The following is a 14970-nucleotide window of genomic DNA, read 5'->3' as shown; positions in this document are numbered from 1 at the left end:
CTCCCTCAGAGCGCGTGCGTCTCCTCTGGCTCGTCGTGTACTTCGTCTCGGCCATTCATGCCGTTACTGCTGGCCTCCTGCTGGACAGCCGGCTTCACCTCGGGCTGGACGTTCGCCGACGCCTTTGGCGTTGGTGTGTTGCTGTTCGACCCGAGGTCCGAGATAGTGATGCTGCGTGTCCGTCGTTCGCGCTGGGGCGGCTCACGACCTGGCGATGAACTCGCCCGTGGCCGGCTTTCTGTATCTGTGGGCGAGATGTTCTCTGCCACACCGGGGCTGTCGACAATCGGCGCACCGCCAGATAAGACTCCGGGAGTGGCTCCCGCAGTGATGACGTCGGGGTGGGGTGGGCCCTGGATGTACGACCCTCTCTCGACGTGCGCTAGCCTTGGCAGCGTGTGTGGTCCAATCTGGACGTCGAAGAGGTCGAGGATAAACTTCCTCACCGGCGCCTGGAAGTGGTTGGTCGAGATCGCCCGCATGGCTCGGTGGAAAAAGGTCACAGAGTGGAATAGACGAGGGTGGCGGTTACGGACACTGGCGGGTCAGCTACCGAGAAGAGGGGGGACCCACCGTTTGAGATTGTTCATGGCACCGGCAGCAAGGACGTAGTTGCTCAGCTTGGAGATCATCCCCATCACCTCGCCCTCCAAGCCCGTGAGTACAGGCAGCGGCGGCGTTGTGGGGTCCACACGGCGTGGCCTCCACGGCTCGATCTGCGCGAAACGCGTGAGGTCATTTGGCAAGCACAGGCCTGTTGTCTGGCCCATGGGAGTGCGCGTGGCGACCCAGCCGTATTCCTCCAGTATCTCGGCCCCCATCTGAGTCGACGAGATGAGACCAATGACGAAGAAGGAAGTACTGTTGGGTTAGCGGACGCAGTAGGCGGCGAGTAACCCACCCCTTCAACGTCAGGACTGGCGACTTCTCGGCAATCTCAATGATGACCTCGATGATCTCCTCGTCTTCGAGGAACGCAAGACCGCCTTCGGTGGAGCCGATATTACCCTGTGTTGTCAGCGGCGCGGGGGGTTTACGCGACTCACCAAGACCCAGAGAGCACTCTTTACACTCGCCATGAGCGACTGGTCCGACGCCTCCATGCCATGCTGGCGGACAATCTCGGCAAATGCGGGCACAAGGCCCTTCTCCCTCAAGTACTGGCAACCCTCGGGTGTCTTGCACAGCTCGCCAAAGAAGTGAGTGGGTGCGGTCCCCTCGTATGCCCAGTAGTCGTCCACCGAATCACGGGCGAACGGACGAATCGTCTTGGACACGAATGACTCGACCTCGATGACGTAGAGGAGGTTGTGCTCTCCCAGCCAGCTTTCCAGCTCGTAGTCGACATAGTTGGCGTGCTGCAGATATCTGAAGCCGACAGATGTGGACATGAACCTGGTGGGTTAGCTCCAACTGTACAGTTGTTCACCCACCTCAAGAACAAGTTGGCTCCAATGTCGCCAAGGTGCTCCAACGTAGGCGAGAGGTGAACAACCTTCTCGAGGTTGACGGGGTCGGTGCACGCCTCCTCAAGGTACATGACTGCGATCTCGCAGACTTCGATGGCTGGGTCGTACAACTGGGTGATGAGGAGTTGTATTGCCCAGTCAGTAAGATCGGGAGACTCGTGTAGTAGGCGGCCAAGGTGGTGGGTTGCAAAGAGACGCGTCTCCTGCCAGAGTTAGCAGCCATGGAGTCGGCCAACTCACCATGTAACTCGATGTGAGGGCCTTGGAGAGGACGATTCTCTGGTGGGCATCGCTGTCATTAGCTCAGGGCCGGCGAGACGACGTACATTGTGTAGTCGAAGCACTCGATAATGAGCTTGATGATGTCGTCCCGTGATCGCAGCTCGCACAAGTGATGGAAGCATGTGAAGAACTTGAACTTCTCCAGAAGCCTACTCGTCAGCTATGGCGCCAGCTCCACACTCACTTGATGCCCGCGCTGTGCTTGCTGAGGGTACCAATCATCTCAAAGTACCCGTACGTGAGGGTGTTCTCTAGCCGCTCTCTTGCAAAGACAGGCTGGGCACTCGGCTGGCCCGCGTACTGGTCCAGCTCTGTGAGACACTCGACGATCTGCCGCAGCAGCTTGTCCTCGGACAGTGCGCGCTGGCCCTCGGGGTTGACCAGCATGGTAGTCAACAGTGCGCAGGCGAGGCGGACCCATTTGTGGTTTGGCTGTGGAGAGTTAGCTAGAGAACGTCCAGACCAACTCACCCTCGTGCGCAAGATGCTGCTGAACCGGTTGTTGAAGGGGTGGAGGAAGGAGAAGAGGCGGCGGATAAACTTGGTCGCCTTCATGACCTCGTCTAAGCGCTTGGGGTTGAGGAGCGGGCCTTGAAGCAGGTCCATTATAACGTCGTAGTTCCACTTGGTGTGATCTCGAGAGAGTAAGACCTGATGGTGTTAGTGCTGACCAGCCGAACTCGCCTCAGCACCTACCCCCGACTCGTTGATCATGAGTTGGAACGCCTTGTCGTCCATTTGTAGGCCGAGGCGCAGCTTCACCTGCTGCACCTGCCGCTGGCTCCTCTTCAGCGACTCCTGTACCGAGCTTGGGGCTAGCCGGCTGCGGTTGACAATCTCGCCGTGGACCCTCTTGCGGTTGTTCCTGAACAGACTGTCGATAGAGGACAGCGCCGACAGCGCGGCATTCCGCTCATCTGGCTTGGAGAACTCAGTGACGCCGGAGAACAGGCGGGGTAGCGACTGGCTGTCAGCTCAATCCACGGTTACCCAGAAGCTCACCTGAATCTGGGCCGCGTACTGAAGAGGCAAGACTCTATTTGCCAGCTGCAGGATCTCGCCCAACAGTAGTGTCGACTTGCGGCGCACGCCCTGCTCACACTCCTCATCTTGCACCAGTGCAACCAATGCCTGAGAGGTCAGCACCGCTCAGGTATTTCCACCTCACCTCGATCAGACCAGACTCGATGAACACTGCGAGCAAGAACGCGACGTAGTGGTCGCACAGGTTCAGCGGCTGTGGCGGTTCATCTTCGTCGAGGTTCTCCTGCAGCTGGTTGGACGCGTCGAATGTGCGGTTGTAGACCGTTAGCCGGCGGCCGTCGAGGAATGCAGATGTCCACGACGGCGCCTTGATGCGGAAGGCACTGAAGAAGAGGTCGAGCAGGGCGTTCTGGGGCGTGTCAGCTCCAGAAACCCAGCATCGAAGCTAACACACCCTCATTTCAGGCATGGGCACATGCAGTGAGCTGATGAGTGACTTGACGGCGCGGCAGTTGTCCATGCAGAGGTAGAGCATGCCCGACCAGGTGCCGAGCAGCATGCCGACGTTGCGTACGCAGTGGTCCAGCTCGTCGAGGTGGCGCTGCATCTGCCGCAGGGACACCTTGCCGTAGTTCTCTGTCAAGCCGACGAGCACGGTCTGGTAGGTTAGAACGACCCTCGCCACGTACCTACCTCGACGTCAGAGCCAGGTATCATCAGCTCGCGCGTCTCTGGCAGATTGACGAGGTACAGCAGCGCGGCCGTGATCCCTAGGCCGAGCTCCCACGGCCCGTCCTTGAGCGCGTTGAGCACGATGCGGAAGGCGTCCGCCCGCAGAAGGCACTCGAGGTCGAGCAGTGCAATCTCCACCAGTGTCTCCATGCACACGATGCGCATCGCGTCGTCCTGGTTCTCTGCGGCGCTGACAATCGCGCGCACCAGCCCCTGCTGGAGCGGGACCCGGTGCTTGAGGAGCACCGTGATCGGGTCCTCGGTCAGGCTGCTGACCGACTGGCGGTGGAGGATGCCGATCTCCCTCGCGCTCAGCTCGGGGAGCACGACGACGGCGCGGAGGAGCCTCAGCGCCTGCTCGCGCTCGTGCACGGCCTTGGCGTCGCGCGTGAATGTCCTGGGGTGTCAGCTTAACAAGAAAACAACTACTCAGCTCACCTAATGATGATCCACTGCAGCCCCGCGTTGATCATTCGCCCCCAGCTCAGCCGCGTGAGCATGTACCTGAACAAGCGGTATGCTGCCGCGCGACGGCGGTAGGTCGAGTCGTCGGCGAGAAACAGCAGCACGCTCTGCAGCACGTCCTCAATCTCGACATGCACTCTGAGCGCCGGGCTCTGCTTGAACAGATCCGTCAACCGCGTCATGGCCTCCCACGGCTCGTCCCCGCGCTCCGGCTCCTTGCCCTTGCCCTCTGTCGCCGAGCGGGCCAGCGCACGGAGCTGCCTCGCCGTGGCCTGGAACGCGTCCTTCTGCACCGTGATGTTGGCGTCCACCTCAGTAGCGGGGTTGTACGCAAAGTACCCGTCCTCAAGACTGCTCGCGAGCGTCGGCGGCGCCTGCGCCGGGCGCTTGCTCGGCGTGCCGAAGAAGTCGGGCGCGCCGCGGTCGGGCGTGAGCGGCCCGCCGCGGCCGACACTCGTGCCGGTCCGTGAGGGCTGCCGCCCGGGGCCGAGGAGCATCGAGCTCGAGGCCGACGTCGAGAGCGGCGCGGCCACGCCCCCGTTCAGCCGCTTCGGCCCCCGCGGCTGCCGGTGCTGCTGCGCGCCTGGGGTCAGTGCTCGCCGACGCGGGGGACCCACCTCCGCGCAGCCGCTCGAGCCGCGACTCGAGCAGCTTGATCTTGTCGTTGGAGACCTCGAGCTGCGCCGTGATGCGCTCCTTGATCTGTTCCTGGCTGTCGCCGGTGCGCTGCTCCATGACCTGGGGTCAGTGACGGACCGAGGCGCGACCCACATCGAGCATCTTCTCAGCGCCATACTGCACTCTCCGCTCGATCGCCAGCTTGGACATTAATGACTCGACCTGGGTTGGGTTAGCTGATGTGGAGGCGGCACACAGCTGTCACCCACCGTCTCGCCCTCGTCTACCGACGAGTCGTCGTTGAAGAGCATGCCGTGCCCGCCGGTCGAGACGCTCGTGCCGAGCCGCTCGATGCTCGGTCGCACTGGTGATCCTCCGCCCGGATACGCCATGTTGGCTCGGGCAGTGTTGTGCAGAGCCCAGTCGTTGTTGAAAGATGCTAATGTTGTTGTCGACGAGATGGGCTCGAGTGACGGCTCGCGGCCGACTGCGACAGAGTGGGACAGGGAAATGCGGGGTAGCGAGCACGGTGTCATGGCGCATCCGGGGCGCTTACATAAGCACGCTTCCACTGCCCGCTGCTAAGCTGTGGCGATGCCATGCTGCGCTCTCATGCGACGTCGCTCTCGAGCGCGTCCCGGTTCTATTATGACATGCATGTGATGATGATGACCATGGTCCCAACGAGATACACCTTCGACCAACCCCCCTAGTCCCGCCCGTACACCTCGCGCAATCGCTTCATCGCGATCTCGTAACTCTCCTTGTATCCGTCGAGCTCGTCCTCCTTGACCTTGACCTTCTTGACAGCCGCCTCGTGGCCAGCGCCCTTGAGCATGCCCTTGAAGTGGAGGGCCTCCTGCTTCTCCACCAGCGTCCAGGCAGTACCCTCGCGACCGGCACGCGCTGTACGTCCCGCACGGTGGACGTACTTGGTCATGTCGAGCGGCGTGTCGTACGAGATGACGTGCGCGACCTGCGGCAGGTCCATACCACGGGCCACCAAGTCTGAGCAGACAATGACGTCGACCTTGCCGTCGGAGAAGTCCTTGAGCAGACGCTTGCGCTCGGCGGGCGCCATGTCTCGTGTGTAACCACGCACCGTGACGCGCTTGTTGCCGCCAATGAACGCGTCCTCGAAGAACTCGAGAAGCTTGACGAGACGGGTGGCGGCCTCCACAGACTTGGTGAAGACAAGAGCGGGTGTCGCGTTGAACTGGGGCGCATGGAGCAGGTGGATGAGGTTGAGGGGCTTGAGGGCAGGTGGGAGGATGAGCATGCGTTCCGTGAGCTCTGATGGCAGCGCGAATGACGAGCCGACAGCCGTGGCCGAGAGGGGGTTGGATGTCGACTGCACGATGTAGTACTGTGGTGACGAGAGGTCGAGGGCGGCAACCTTGGCCGGGTCGCGGGTGAGCGTCGCGGAGAACAGAAGCTTTTGGCACTGGCGGGTCAGAAATGTACGATGCTCACGAACCCACCGTGCTCTGGACAGGGTCTGAACCCTCCCACTCGCCGCTGGCAAGACCCAGTGGCTCCGCCCAGCTCGAGGCCACCGCGTCGTGGGTGCTCGCCTTGCGATCAGCCTCGGCACTTGGTGGGCGGGCATGCGCGAGGACCTGGGCCAGCCAGTTCTGGAAGCTTTGTGTGAGGAGCCGGTCTGCCTCGTCGATAACCTGGGCGTCAGCTGAATGGAGGCACCGATCAGCTTACCAGGAAGCGCAAGTGCTGGAGCGTAAAGTTTGGGGTGCTCGCCAGGTGGTCCATCAGCCTTCCAGGCGTGGCGATGAGGATGTCGAGTTTTGACGATCCGCCGAGGAGCTGCTCGTCGAGGCTACCAACAAGCTGGGCCTGCTCATGCGCGAACGAGTGCTGGCCAGTGACGCTTCCAATCTGGAGAGTTAGACCTTCCACATCTTCATTCCAACTCACAAGCAAGCCAGTACCCTTCGCGAGCGCCTCGAGCGTCTCGCGGACCTGGAGCACGAGGTCGCGCGTCGGCAGGACGATGAGCGCACGCAGACGCGGCACCACGCGCTGGCGGAGCACCTCGACAATCGGTACGGCATATGCCAGCGTCTTGCCGCTACCCGTCGGCGCAGAGATGAGGTAGTCGCTCAGCTGGGCGTGGGGGAGCGGGACCAGCGGCAGGCTGAGGAGGTGGGGCAGGATGGCCGCCTGGACGGCGAAGAACTCGTCGACGCCCAGCTCGGCCAGCCGCTTCTGTGTGCGCTCGCTCAGGCCGGCCGTGCCCGACCCCAGAGTCTCAGCGAGCGCAGCTACACCCTGCCGCAGCCCCTGGTCGATGAACGTCGCGTCCTCGAGGCCGGTGGGCATGCCTTGTCTGCTGAGGACGGCCGCGTCGGGCGCCGCCGCCATCCGCGGGAGGGGGAACGGCTCGAGCGGCGGTGGTGATGGTGAGCCGGTGAGGCGCGTAGGCAGGTCGGGTACAGCGTCGGCGTCGGTGTCGAGCTCGATCTCGGGGTGCTCGTACTCCTCCACATCGTCCTGCTCCTCGTCCTCGGCCTCGTCCTCGTCGTCCGAGGCCGCAGGTGCTGGTGCTGGCGCAGATGAAGTGGCCTCTCCATTGGGCTTCGGCGCCGCCTTGGCCGCGCGCTCGGCTGCGCGCTTCGCCTTGCGGTCGCCTTTACGTGCGTCGCGGATCGCTCGCTTCTCCGCTTTCCGCTTGGCGCGCTCGTCGGCCTCGGCAGCAGCTTCGGCCGTCGCGTCGTCGACTGGCCCCGATGTTGAAGGGACCTCAGGCTGGCCGCTCATCTCCTCCGTCTCCCCCTCCTCGTCCCCGCTCTCGTCCTCGGCCTCGCTGTCGTCGTCGTCGCTCTCCTCGCCCTCCCCAGTCCACTCCTTGTTCTTCGGCGCAGCAGCCTTCTTCGCCGACTTGAGCTTGCGCTGCCTCCTCGCCTTTTTAGCAAGGTACTGCTTCTTCTTGCTCGATTTGACCTGCCGTCAGCACAATCTCGCCCTCAAACGCACCTTGGGCTTCTTGGCTGCCGGCTGGGCGCTCTCGATGGCCGCGGCGCGGTCGGGGTGGAAGTGGGCACGGTCGGGGTGGATCGCGCTCGACGGGCCTGCCTCGGCCTCGGCCTCAGCGCCGTCGAACATGACGTGCTTGCGCTTCGTGGGCAGCGACATGGTGTGTGGGGGTGTAGATGTGCGATGTTATGGTTTCTGCTGCTCGTGCAGGTGAGCAGCTGGAAATCTTGAGTGGAGGTTTGGAGGCTGGAGCGACCGTGGGAATGTTTTCTTGACCGCACCTCGGTTGGCGTCATGAAGTCGGTCGCGTCGCGTCCATCCTGGCCATTCCCTCTCCATTGACTCTTCAACTCTTCATCAACATGCCTTGGCTTATGAAGGCTGAGCCTGACACGCGGATAGTCAAGGGAAAAGATGTCAAGGTGAGCTGAAGACGGTTGACAGCAGCTCAACCACAGTTCTCGGTCGACGACTTTGAGGAGATGGGGTAAGTCAGCTGTTATGTTTGTTACGAGCTGACATTATGCAGAGAATCACCATGGGATGGTGAGCTACCTACCTCTGAATGTCGGCTCACAGCCCAGGGGTGCGCAGCCACGAGGCTAAGAACATTATGAAGGAGAAGATGAAGCTCGGGGACAAGGTGGGTACATTGTTTCCTCTGTATCTGACCCACCAGGTGCTGTTCTACCACAGCAACTGCAAGACGCCAGGTATGGATGTAAAAACGGCGATCGTTCTCATCCGTCACAGGTGTCTACGCGCTGGCTGAGATCTCCAAGGAGGGCTATCCAGACTGTAAGTGCCCCCTCTTGCTCCTTCCTCTGCTCCCTGCCTTCCCTCGATTCACCGTTGTTGCTGTTCCATCGCTGACCCTCCAGATACCTCCTGGGACCCGTAGGTGGCCTGTGTCGCCATAATCTCACCTACCAGCTCGCACCCATACTACGACGCCAAGTCGGACGAGGCCAGCCCAACATGGTACATGGTCTCGGTGCGCTTCATCTCGCGCCTGCAGCACCCCGTCACGCTGTCTTTCATCAAGTCGCTGGTGGGCAAGGCGACGCCTCCCGGGCCAATCTCGTACATTGGCGCTGCGGGGATCAAGGCTATCCAGAGCATGGCGCTGATTAATCGTGGCCGCTTGAGTGGGTGGAGCTCCGCTTCTTCGCTGACCCACGCAGGTGTTCAACCTGTCGAACAGGGCGCGTACGAGGCCATTGTTGCGCTTGGACAGAAGGGCGGCTTTGAGGAGGAGGTCAAGACTGCCAAGAAGAAAGCACCGAAGGAGGACAAGCCCGCGAAGACCGCTGCGGCGAAGCCTGAGGGTGATGAACCCCCGCCGAAGAAACCCAAGACTGAGGCAAAGCCCAAGACCGAGGCGAAGCCCAACGCTGAGCCAAAGCCCAAGGCTGTTGCACCACCTCCTGCCGGCACCCGTCGCAGCACGAGGTTAGCCAAGTAGCAGTCGTAACCGCCAGTCGCCTTCACTGCACTGCATCATTCATTTCTTCGACTTTGTCTGCACTTTGACACTGCCCAGCGACACATTAAGAGTTGGACTCGGAAGGCTTTGCGTGGAGCTCGTGACGATTCGTAACGGGAATAGGGGGGTAGATGGGGTTATGGGAGGTAGAAGGGGCTGGTAGGACGATTAGTTCTCGCCGGCGACAAGAGGAGCACGCTCCTCGTCGTGAAGGATGGGCGAGCCGGTGCGCCACGACGAGCTGGTAGTGTTAGCATATAGCGAGCGAATGTAGCCATCGACGCACTAGAGAGCCTTGAGGATGGCGAAGAGCGAGAGGATGAAGAAGGCAAAGGCCGACCAGCGGATGAAGGGCACCTCCTGGTGGATGACTGCGACGTTAGGGCAGCACACAGCGCATCACGTACAGATGGAGAAGAGGGCCCAGGCGATGACCGAGGCGCCAGCAGGGTCGCCCTGCGCCGTGGCAAAGGCGTATCCCGCGGCCGTCGACTCGAGGAAGACAAACGCGAGGAAGACGAAGAACTTTGTCCAGAAGCCAGCCTTGGAGATGCTCGAGTCGACGCCAAACGCCTGGAACAGCGCAATGACGATGAGGACGATGGTCCCTGGGAATCAGCACACGTCAAGCCAGGCCACTCACAGCCGTGGTAGAGCGAGAAGGGGAGGTGGACAAAGAGCTCGGTGCCCCAGCCCTCGCGGCTCGAGTGGTCTCGATTGATGATATAGTAGACCTGGCTCACACTCGCGGCGAGGAGCAGGCTAAACACAAAGGCCGAGAGGTACCATCCGCGGGCCCAGAGGAAGAGGAAGATCGAGTTGAGCGTGACGAGGAAGGCGAAGCGGTACGCGATGGCCTCGACGATGATGGCCTCGCCGGGGGTCGTGAACTGGAAGAAGATGAAGCCGAGGAGGAGGAGGTAGATGAGGGTCCAGATCCAGAAGGCGTAGTCTGACGGCGTGACGTACGTCTCCTTGCCGTCACCGTACGTGCCGTTGGGGCCGACGACCGTGTAGACGTTGGAGCTGAGGCCGAGCGCGAACGCCGCGATGTTGAGGAGCTGGGCGTGGGCGTGAGCGAGTGGCGAGGGGGCGGGGGGTGGCGTGGGGGTCAGGCTGTGGGAATCGGGCCAGGTGTGATCTCACAGAGCTGGCGAGCAGATCCGAGCCAGCCAGCTGTCGGCACTCACCTTGATGTGGATGCCGTTCCAGAGACCCATTGTGCTTGATGACTTGATGGGTGGATGCAGCAGTGAGATGGGGGCCAGCGGGTGTTGAAGAGGTGCGGAAGTGCCGAGAGGGGACGACCGGCCGACAGTCAAGTGTGCGACGTTGAATGGCGTGCAGGTGACGTCAGAAAAATCAGTGGGGCGGGTGGGGTGACAGATCTACAAACGTCAGTGTTTGACTTTAGTTCCGGCCGTCGAGTGGGGTCGTGTGGCAGCAGCAACGACGACGAGATGCAGTGGGGAGCATGTAGGCTGAAGCATACAGTGTGAGAACGGCGAGGGCAGCTGCAAGCAAGGTGGCTGTGGGCGGGCTGCGGGCATAGTGCAAGTGATGGTGGTGGGGGCCGTTGTGGGGTGTCGAAGTGAGTTGGAGACAGCCGCCACGTGACATGAACGCATTGTGTCCCCGGCAGAGACTTTGCTCGGGCGTCATAGTGCGTTTCTCAAAACGCATAGTGTCCGGAAAGTGGTCGTACTTGTTGTCGATAGTGCGTTTTGGGCCACTCGTCATAACGCATTACTGCTCGGCCACTCGGGGTTTGTCGATCAGGCTATGACTGTTCCATGTTCCACCGGCTCCACACGGCGCGTCGTCAGTCGCCCAGAATCCACCCAACACACAGCGCGCTCCGCCGTCGATACAGGCAGGCTGCCAACGGTCCTGCGAAAGCTGCCCAACAGTATGGCACTCACACTGGGCCACAGGGGGCCTGCGCACCGTGGCCGTGACGCCTTCTAGCTTACCATGCCCGCAGCAAGACGAACAGACCCGTGTAACCCAACGCTGCGAGGTGCGGCAATTTGCCCTGCGCAAACTTGTTTAGTCATGTACTATCTGGACTCCGGCAGGAGCCATCTCTCAGTCCCCGTACCCCTCCTCCCCAGTATTGCCTGGGCTATCTGGCCGATAATTCGGGAAACGAGGCAGAGGTCAGGCAAGAAGGCATGAGAGAGAGGGGGAGCGGTGGGACCTCAGATATCGTCAAGGGTTGGGTCGCGTCGCCGAGAGCCCACACATGGACGGCCGAGTGGGACACGGGGCACAGACGGCCCACTACCTCCAGCGAGTGCGCGTGCATGTCCATATGTACGCCGCTGCTGCATCTCTCTTGCGCACCTCTCAGCCACCACGTCTGTCTGGGCAGTGGCTTTCGGCCCGAATCCCGAGTGTGCAGCTCGGAGTTGGCCGTCAACCCGCCACGAGCCCCACGAGCCCCACGAGCCCACACGTCTAGCTCGCGACCGTCTGGCCTGGAAAGAGCGAGCTACGGCCGAGGGCAAGCTGGAGTGCACGGGTCGGCCTGCCTGCATGCGTTGCCCTAGGCTCGGAATTGCTAAGACAACATTCCTGGCTCACCTCAGTTACGGCCCGGGCCGGCAGGAACATGCGTCAATTTGACGGCTCCGCAGTCAACGGCAGTCGACGGCTGCTGGACCACCTAGCAGCGGCAGTGGCCCACACGCTTTCTCAGCAGCACGCGGCTGCCGATTTCTCGGCCCTCGGGCAACAAAGCCCAAGATAAAAGGGCATTGGCCGCATGCGGGGCTCGACGAGGCCCCATACCCCCGCAGCCATGACCCCCGAGCCCCACCCCGAAGAGCTCAAGGCGACCGTCTCGCACGACTCGGACGTCGAGGCCACCCCGCCGGCGAGCGGCATCGCACAGCAGAACGCCGAGCTGTATGCCGAAGCGCTGAGGCGGTACGGCGTCGAGGGCGAGCTCGACCCCAAGGCGGAGAAGCGGCTCAAGCGCAAGCTCGACCGCCGCATCCTGCCCGTGCTGGGCATCTGCTACTTTTTCTACGTGCGTGAAGTTGAGGGCTCGGCTGACGGCAGTATGTGGACAAGACGACGCTGTCGTACGCCGCCATCTTTGGTGAGTTGCGCTGTGGGGTCGTGGCTGTTTTGGCTAGCACCGGGCCGATGGCGGGAGTGGGGCCGCTTCCGCCCCGCATCGCTCCGGGTGGGGGTGTCGCGTGTGCGTGTGCGCATGCGTGCATGCGCGCATCCCCCCCCCCGGCCCCCCGCGACTGATAGCAGCGCGTGCACGTGTGCATGCGTGCGCATGTACGCGCTGCAGCTGCAGCGCGGCCGGTGGCGCCACCACCATCGGCGTCTTGGCACCACTATCGAACCCATCGGCCTTGGCATCCCCCCTTGGCACCGCACCCGCTCACACCCCCAGGCATCAAGGAGGACCTGCACCTCAAGGGCACAGACTACAACTGGCTCTCGTCCATCTTCTACTTTGGCTGGCTGGCGTGGGCCATCCCCTCCAACCTGCTGATGCAGCGCTCCCCTCCGGCCTACTACCTGTCTTTCAACATTGCGCTCTGGGGCGTCTTCCTCATGTGCCAGGCCGCCGTCAACAACTTTGCCGCGCTCGCTGCGCTCCGTGTCCTCGGGGGCGCGGTGGAAGCCATCGCCGACCCGGCATTCATGCTCATCACGAGCATGTACTACACGCGCGCCGAGCAGCCGTCCCGCATCTCGGCCTGGTACATGTGGAACGGGATCGGCGTCGCTGGCGGCGGGCTGATCGGGTACGGGATCGGGCATATCAAGAGCAGCATCGCGTCCTGGCGCTTCGAGTTTATCATTGTCGGCGCCTTCTGTACCCTCTGGGCCTGTGTGCTCGCGTACATCCTCCCGAATTCGCCGGCCACGTTCCGCGGCTTCGACCACGAGGAGAAGCTCATGATGATCGCGCGCTTGGCAAAGGGGCAGACGGGTATCGAGCAGCGCAAGATCCGCTGGGACCAGGTCCGCGAGGCGTATGCCGACTACAAGACGTGGCTCTTCTTCCTGCTCGGGTTCATCGCCAACATCCCGAACGGCGGCATCTCCAACTTCTCGACGCTGGTGATCAAGGGCCTGGGCTTCAACCAGCTGCACACGTCCCTCCTCGGCATCCCGCAGGGCGTGCTCGTCGTGATCTGGATCGGCGCCGGCGCGCTCATCAACGAGAGGCTGCCGAAAAACTCGCGCACAATCGTCTGCGGGCTGTTCATGCTCCCGACCATCGCCGGCGCGCTCGGCTTCCTCCTGGCCCCGACGCACGCCTACGTCGGCCGCCTCATCTGCTTCTACCTCACCGGGTCGTACCAGGCGTCGTTTGTGCTCTCGCTCTCGCTCATCACGTCCAACACGGGCGGCCAGTCGAAGAGTGAGTCGCCGCGGCGGATGGCGCTGACGGCGCAGAGATGATCGTGTCGGGCATGATCTGGTTCGGCGCGTGTATCGGCAACATTGCGGGCCCGTTCTTCTACAAGAGTGAGTGCGGGGGCTGGGCCGCACTGACGGGCAGCGAGCCAGGCGCCAAAGTACGGGCTCGGCATCGGATCCCTCCTCGTCGCCAACATCCTCGAGCTGCTCCTGTTCTTCGTGTTCCGCTTTGTGTTTATCTGGGAGAACAAGAAGAAGGAGCGGCAGAGGGCACAGTATGTGGCCGAGGGCCGCGCACTGCCCACGGCCGCGGAAACGGCGTTCGCCAACATGACCGACAAGGAGAACCCGAAGTGAGTGTGGTGGTGTAGGAGGTGCGCGGCGCTGACCCAGCAGCTTTGAATATGTGTACTAGGCGGGTGGTAGGGGTGATGCAGACGTTGTCCATTGATGAGGGCGGGGGTGGGGTTGTGTGTGGCACTTGCTGAGCGTCACCCAAAATGAGGAAAATCCCAGTCGGCCACAAGCCCGATGTCAACAACCAAACGCGCGCGTCTCCAACTCACTCTCTCTCTCTGACACCAATTCCCAGCGTGCCAACAGTCAGGCGATACATGCTGAAGCATGCTGGGCGAGCGGTGGGAATCACAGAATTTGCAGCGGCTGGCAGTGCTCGCGGAGGACATCGCCCCTCCGCCCACGGCAAACGCACCGGGCCGCCCCCCCGGCCACCGGCCACCCAGCCGAGCCCAGCCGCACAGCGCCGCTCAATAACCCCTCCCCACCACCTCCACCACCTTCACCACGCCGGCACCAAACGACGTCATCCGAAATCAGTCGCGAAAACCGCGGCACCCACCCTGCCAGTGGCATCATGGACCCGGTCCAGGCCACCACTGCCCCCCTGCTCGCGACCAGCGTCTACCATAACCACCATGCACTGCGGCCACGTTCGCCACAACGTGATTCCCCGCGCCGCCGAATTACGCCCACTCGCAAGATTAAAACCGCGCTGGATCCATGAGGTCAGCCCCAGGGCCTTCTAAGGAGGAAGGATTACTGGAATAAGCCAAGACGGCCCTGGGGCCCGGCGGTCAGAATAGCTATCGACCGCCGGTTGTAGTAGCAGCCTAGTAGTTAGGTTGTAGAGTGTGAGATGCATTTTGTTGTCGCGACTGTTTTTGTGCTGCGGCGGGGGTGGGTGGGTGATGGGCTGGGCGAGGGTAATGGCGGCGTCAACCACCGCGAACACGCCCACCGCGTCGCAACATGATACCAGTGGTCTCTCTCACCTCGTTAGACAGTTTCGTCTACTCCCCAACAGCACTTTCCCACCACCATCTCACTCACCGTCGTCATCGCCTCTAGCTGCGAGCTCGCTGTCGCCACCCATTCTCGACACCATTTAACTCCCCCCGCACCCTGTCTATCCCATCGACACCAGCCGCGTCTTCCTCCTCGAATCCTCCTCCCTTCAGCAAACCGACCGCCCGACACGCCGTCAAGCTCCCTCCCCCTCCCCCCTCGACCACCGCTCACATCTTGCCG

At 62.2% G+C, this 14970-nt stretch overlaps 5 protein-coding genes across 5 annotated transcripts; 2 read left to right on the top strand and 3 right to left on the bottom strand.

Moving 5' to 3' along the window:
* Nucleotides 1-5: 5 nt before the first annotated feature.
* Q8F55_000146 (uncharacterized protein) lies at nucleotides 6-4942 on the bottom strand (the record flags this gene model as incomplete). Its single annotated transcript, XM_069348801.1, has 18 exons — nucleotides 6-537; nucleotides 574-861; nucleotides 902-1008; nucleotides 1047-1395; nucleotides 1434-1672; nucleotides 1710-1761; nucleotides 1796-1900; nucleotides 1936-2183; nucleotides 2223-2402; nucleotides 2448-2714; nucleotides 2754-2882; nucleotides 2920-3144; nucleotides 3190-3393; nucleotides 3429-3864; nucleotides 3906-4515; nucleotides 4550-4670; nucleotides 4704-4772; nucleotides 4820-4942. The coding sequence occupies 18 exons, from the start codon at nucleotides 4940-4942 to the stop codon at nucleotides 6-8; spliced, it is 4284 nt and encodes a 1427-aa protein (XP_069212345.1).
* Nucleotides 4943-5259: 317 nt separating this feature from the next.
* Nucleotides 5260-7700, bottom strand: DBP6 (ATP-dependent RNA helicase dbp6; the record flags this gene model as incomplete). Its single annotated transcript, XM_069348800.1, has 5 exons — nucleotides 5260-5994; nucleotides 6032-6226; nucleotides 6264-6443; nucleotides 6483-7508; nucleotides 7542-7700. 5 exons carry the CDS (start codon nucleotides 7698-7700, stop codon nucleotides 5260-5262), a joined length of 2295 nt encoding a protein of 764 aa, XP_069212344.1.
* Nucleotides 7701-7903: 203 nt separating this feature from the next.
* Q8F55_000144 (uncharacterized protein) lies at nucleotides 7904-9006 on the top strand (the record flags this gene model as incomplete). The annotated part of the gene is made up of 9 exons (XM_069348799.1): nucleotides 7904-7963; nucleotides 8000-8028; nucleotides 8071-8087; nucleotides 8126-8184; nucleotides 8221-8254; nucleotides 8295-8339; nucleotides 8423-8438; nucleotides 8475-8689; nucleotides 8726-9006. 9 exons carry the CDS (start codon nucleotides 7904-7906, stop codon nucleotides 9004-9006), a joined length of 756 nt encoding a protein of 251 aa, XP_069212343.1.
* Nucleotides 9007-9195: 189 nt separating this feature from the next.
* Nucleotides 9196-10247, bottom strand: Q8F55_000143 (uncharacterized protein; the record flags this gene model as incomplete). Its single annotated transcript, XM_069348798.1, has 5 exons — nucleotides 9196-9268; nucleotides 9314-9398; nucleotides 9435-9635; nucleotides 9671-10088; nucleotides 10218-10247. 5 exons carry the CDS (start codon nucleotides 10245-10247, stop codon nucleotides 9196-9198), a joined length of 807 nt encoding a protein of 268 aa, XP_069212342.1.
* A 1583-nt stretch (nucleotides 10248-11830) lies between these two features.
* Nucleotides 11831-13837, top strand: Q8F55_000142 (uncharacterized protein; the record flags this gene model as incomplete). Its single annotated transcript, XM_069348797.1, has 6 exons — nucleotides 11831-12061; nucleotides 12094-12133; nucleotides 12443-13423; nucleotides 13459-13530; nucleotides 13565-13775; nucleotides 13819-13837. 6 exons carry the CDS (start codon nucleotides 11831-11833, stop codon nucleotides 13835-13837), a joined length of 1554 nt encoding a protein of 517 aa, XP_069212341.1.
* Between the last annotated feature and the right edge of the window lie 1133 nt (nucleotides 13838-14970).

This window comes from Vanrija albida (genome assembly GCF_041260175.1).
Source record: "Vanrija albida strain AlHP1 chromosome Unknown contig_1, whole genome shotgun sequence".
Classification (NCBI taxonomy): domain Eukaryota; kingdom Fungi; phylum Basidiomycota; class Tremellomycetes; order Trichosporonales; family Trichosporonaceae; genus Vanrija; species Vanrija albida.
The sequence above is the reverse complement of the archived record's forward strand: the minus strand, read 5'-3'. Positions and strand labels throughout refer to the sequence as shown.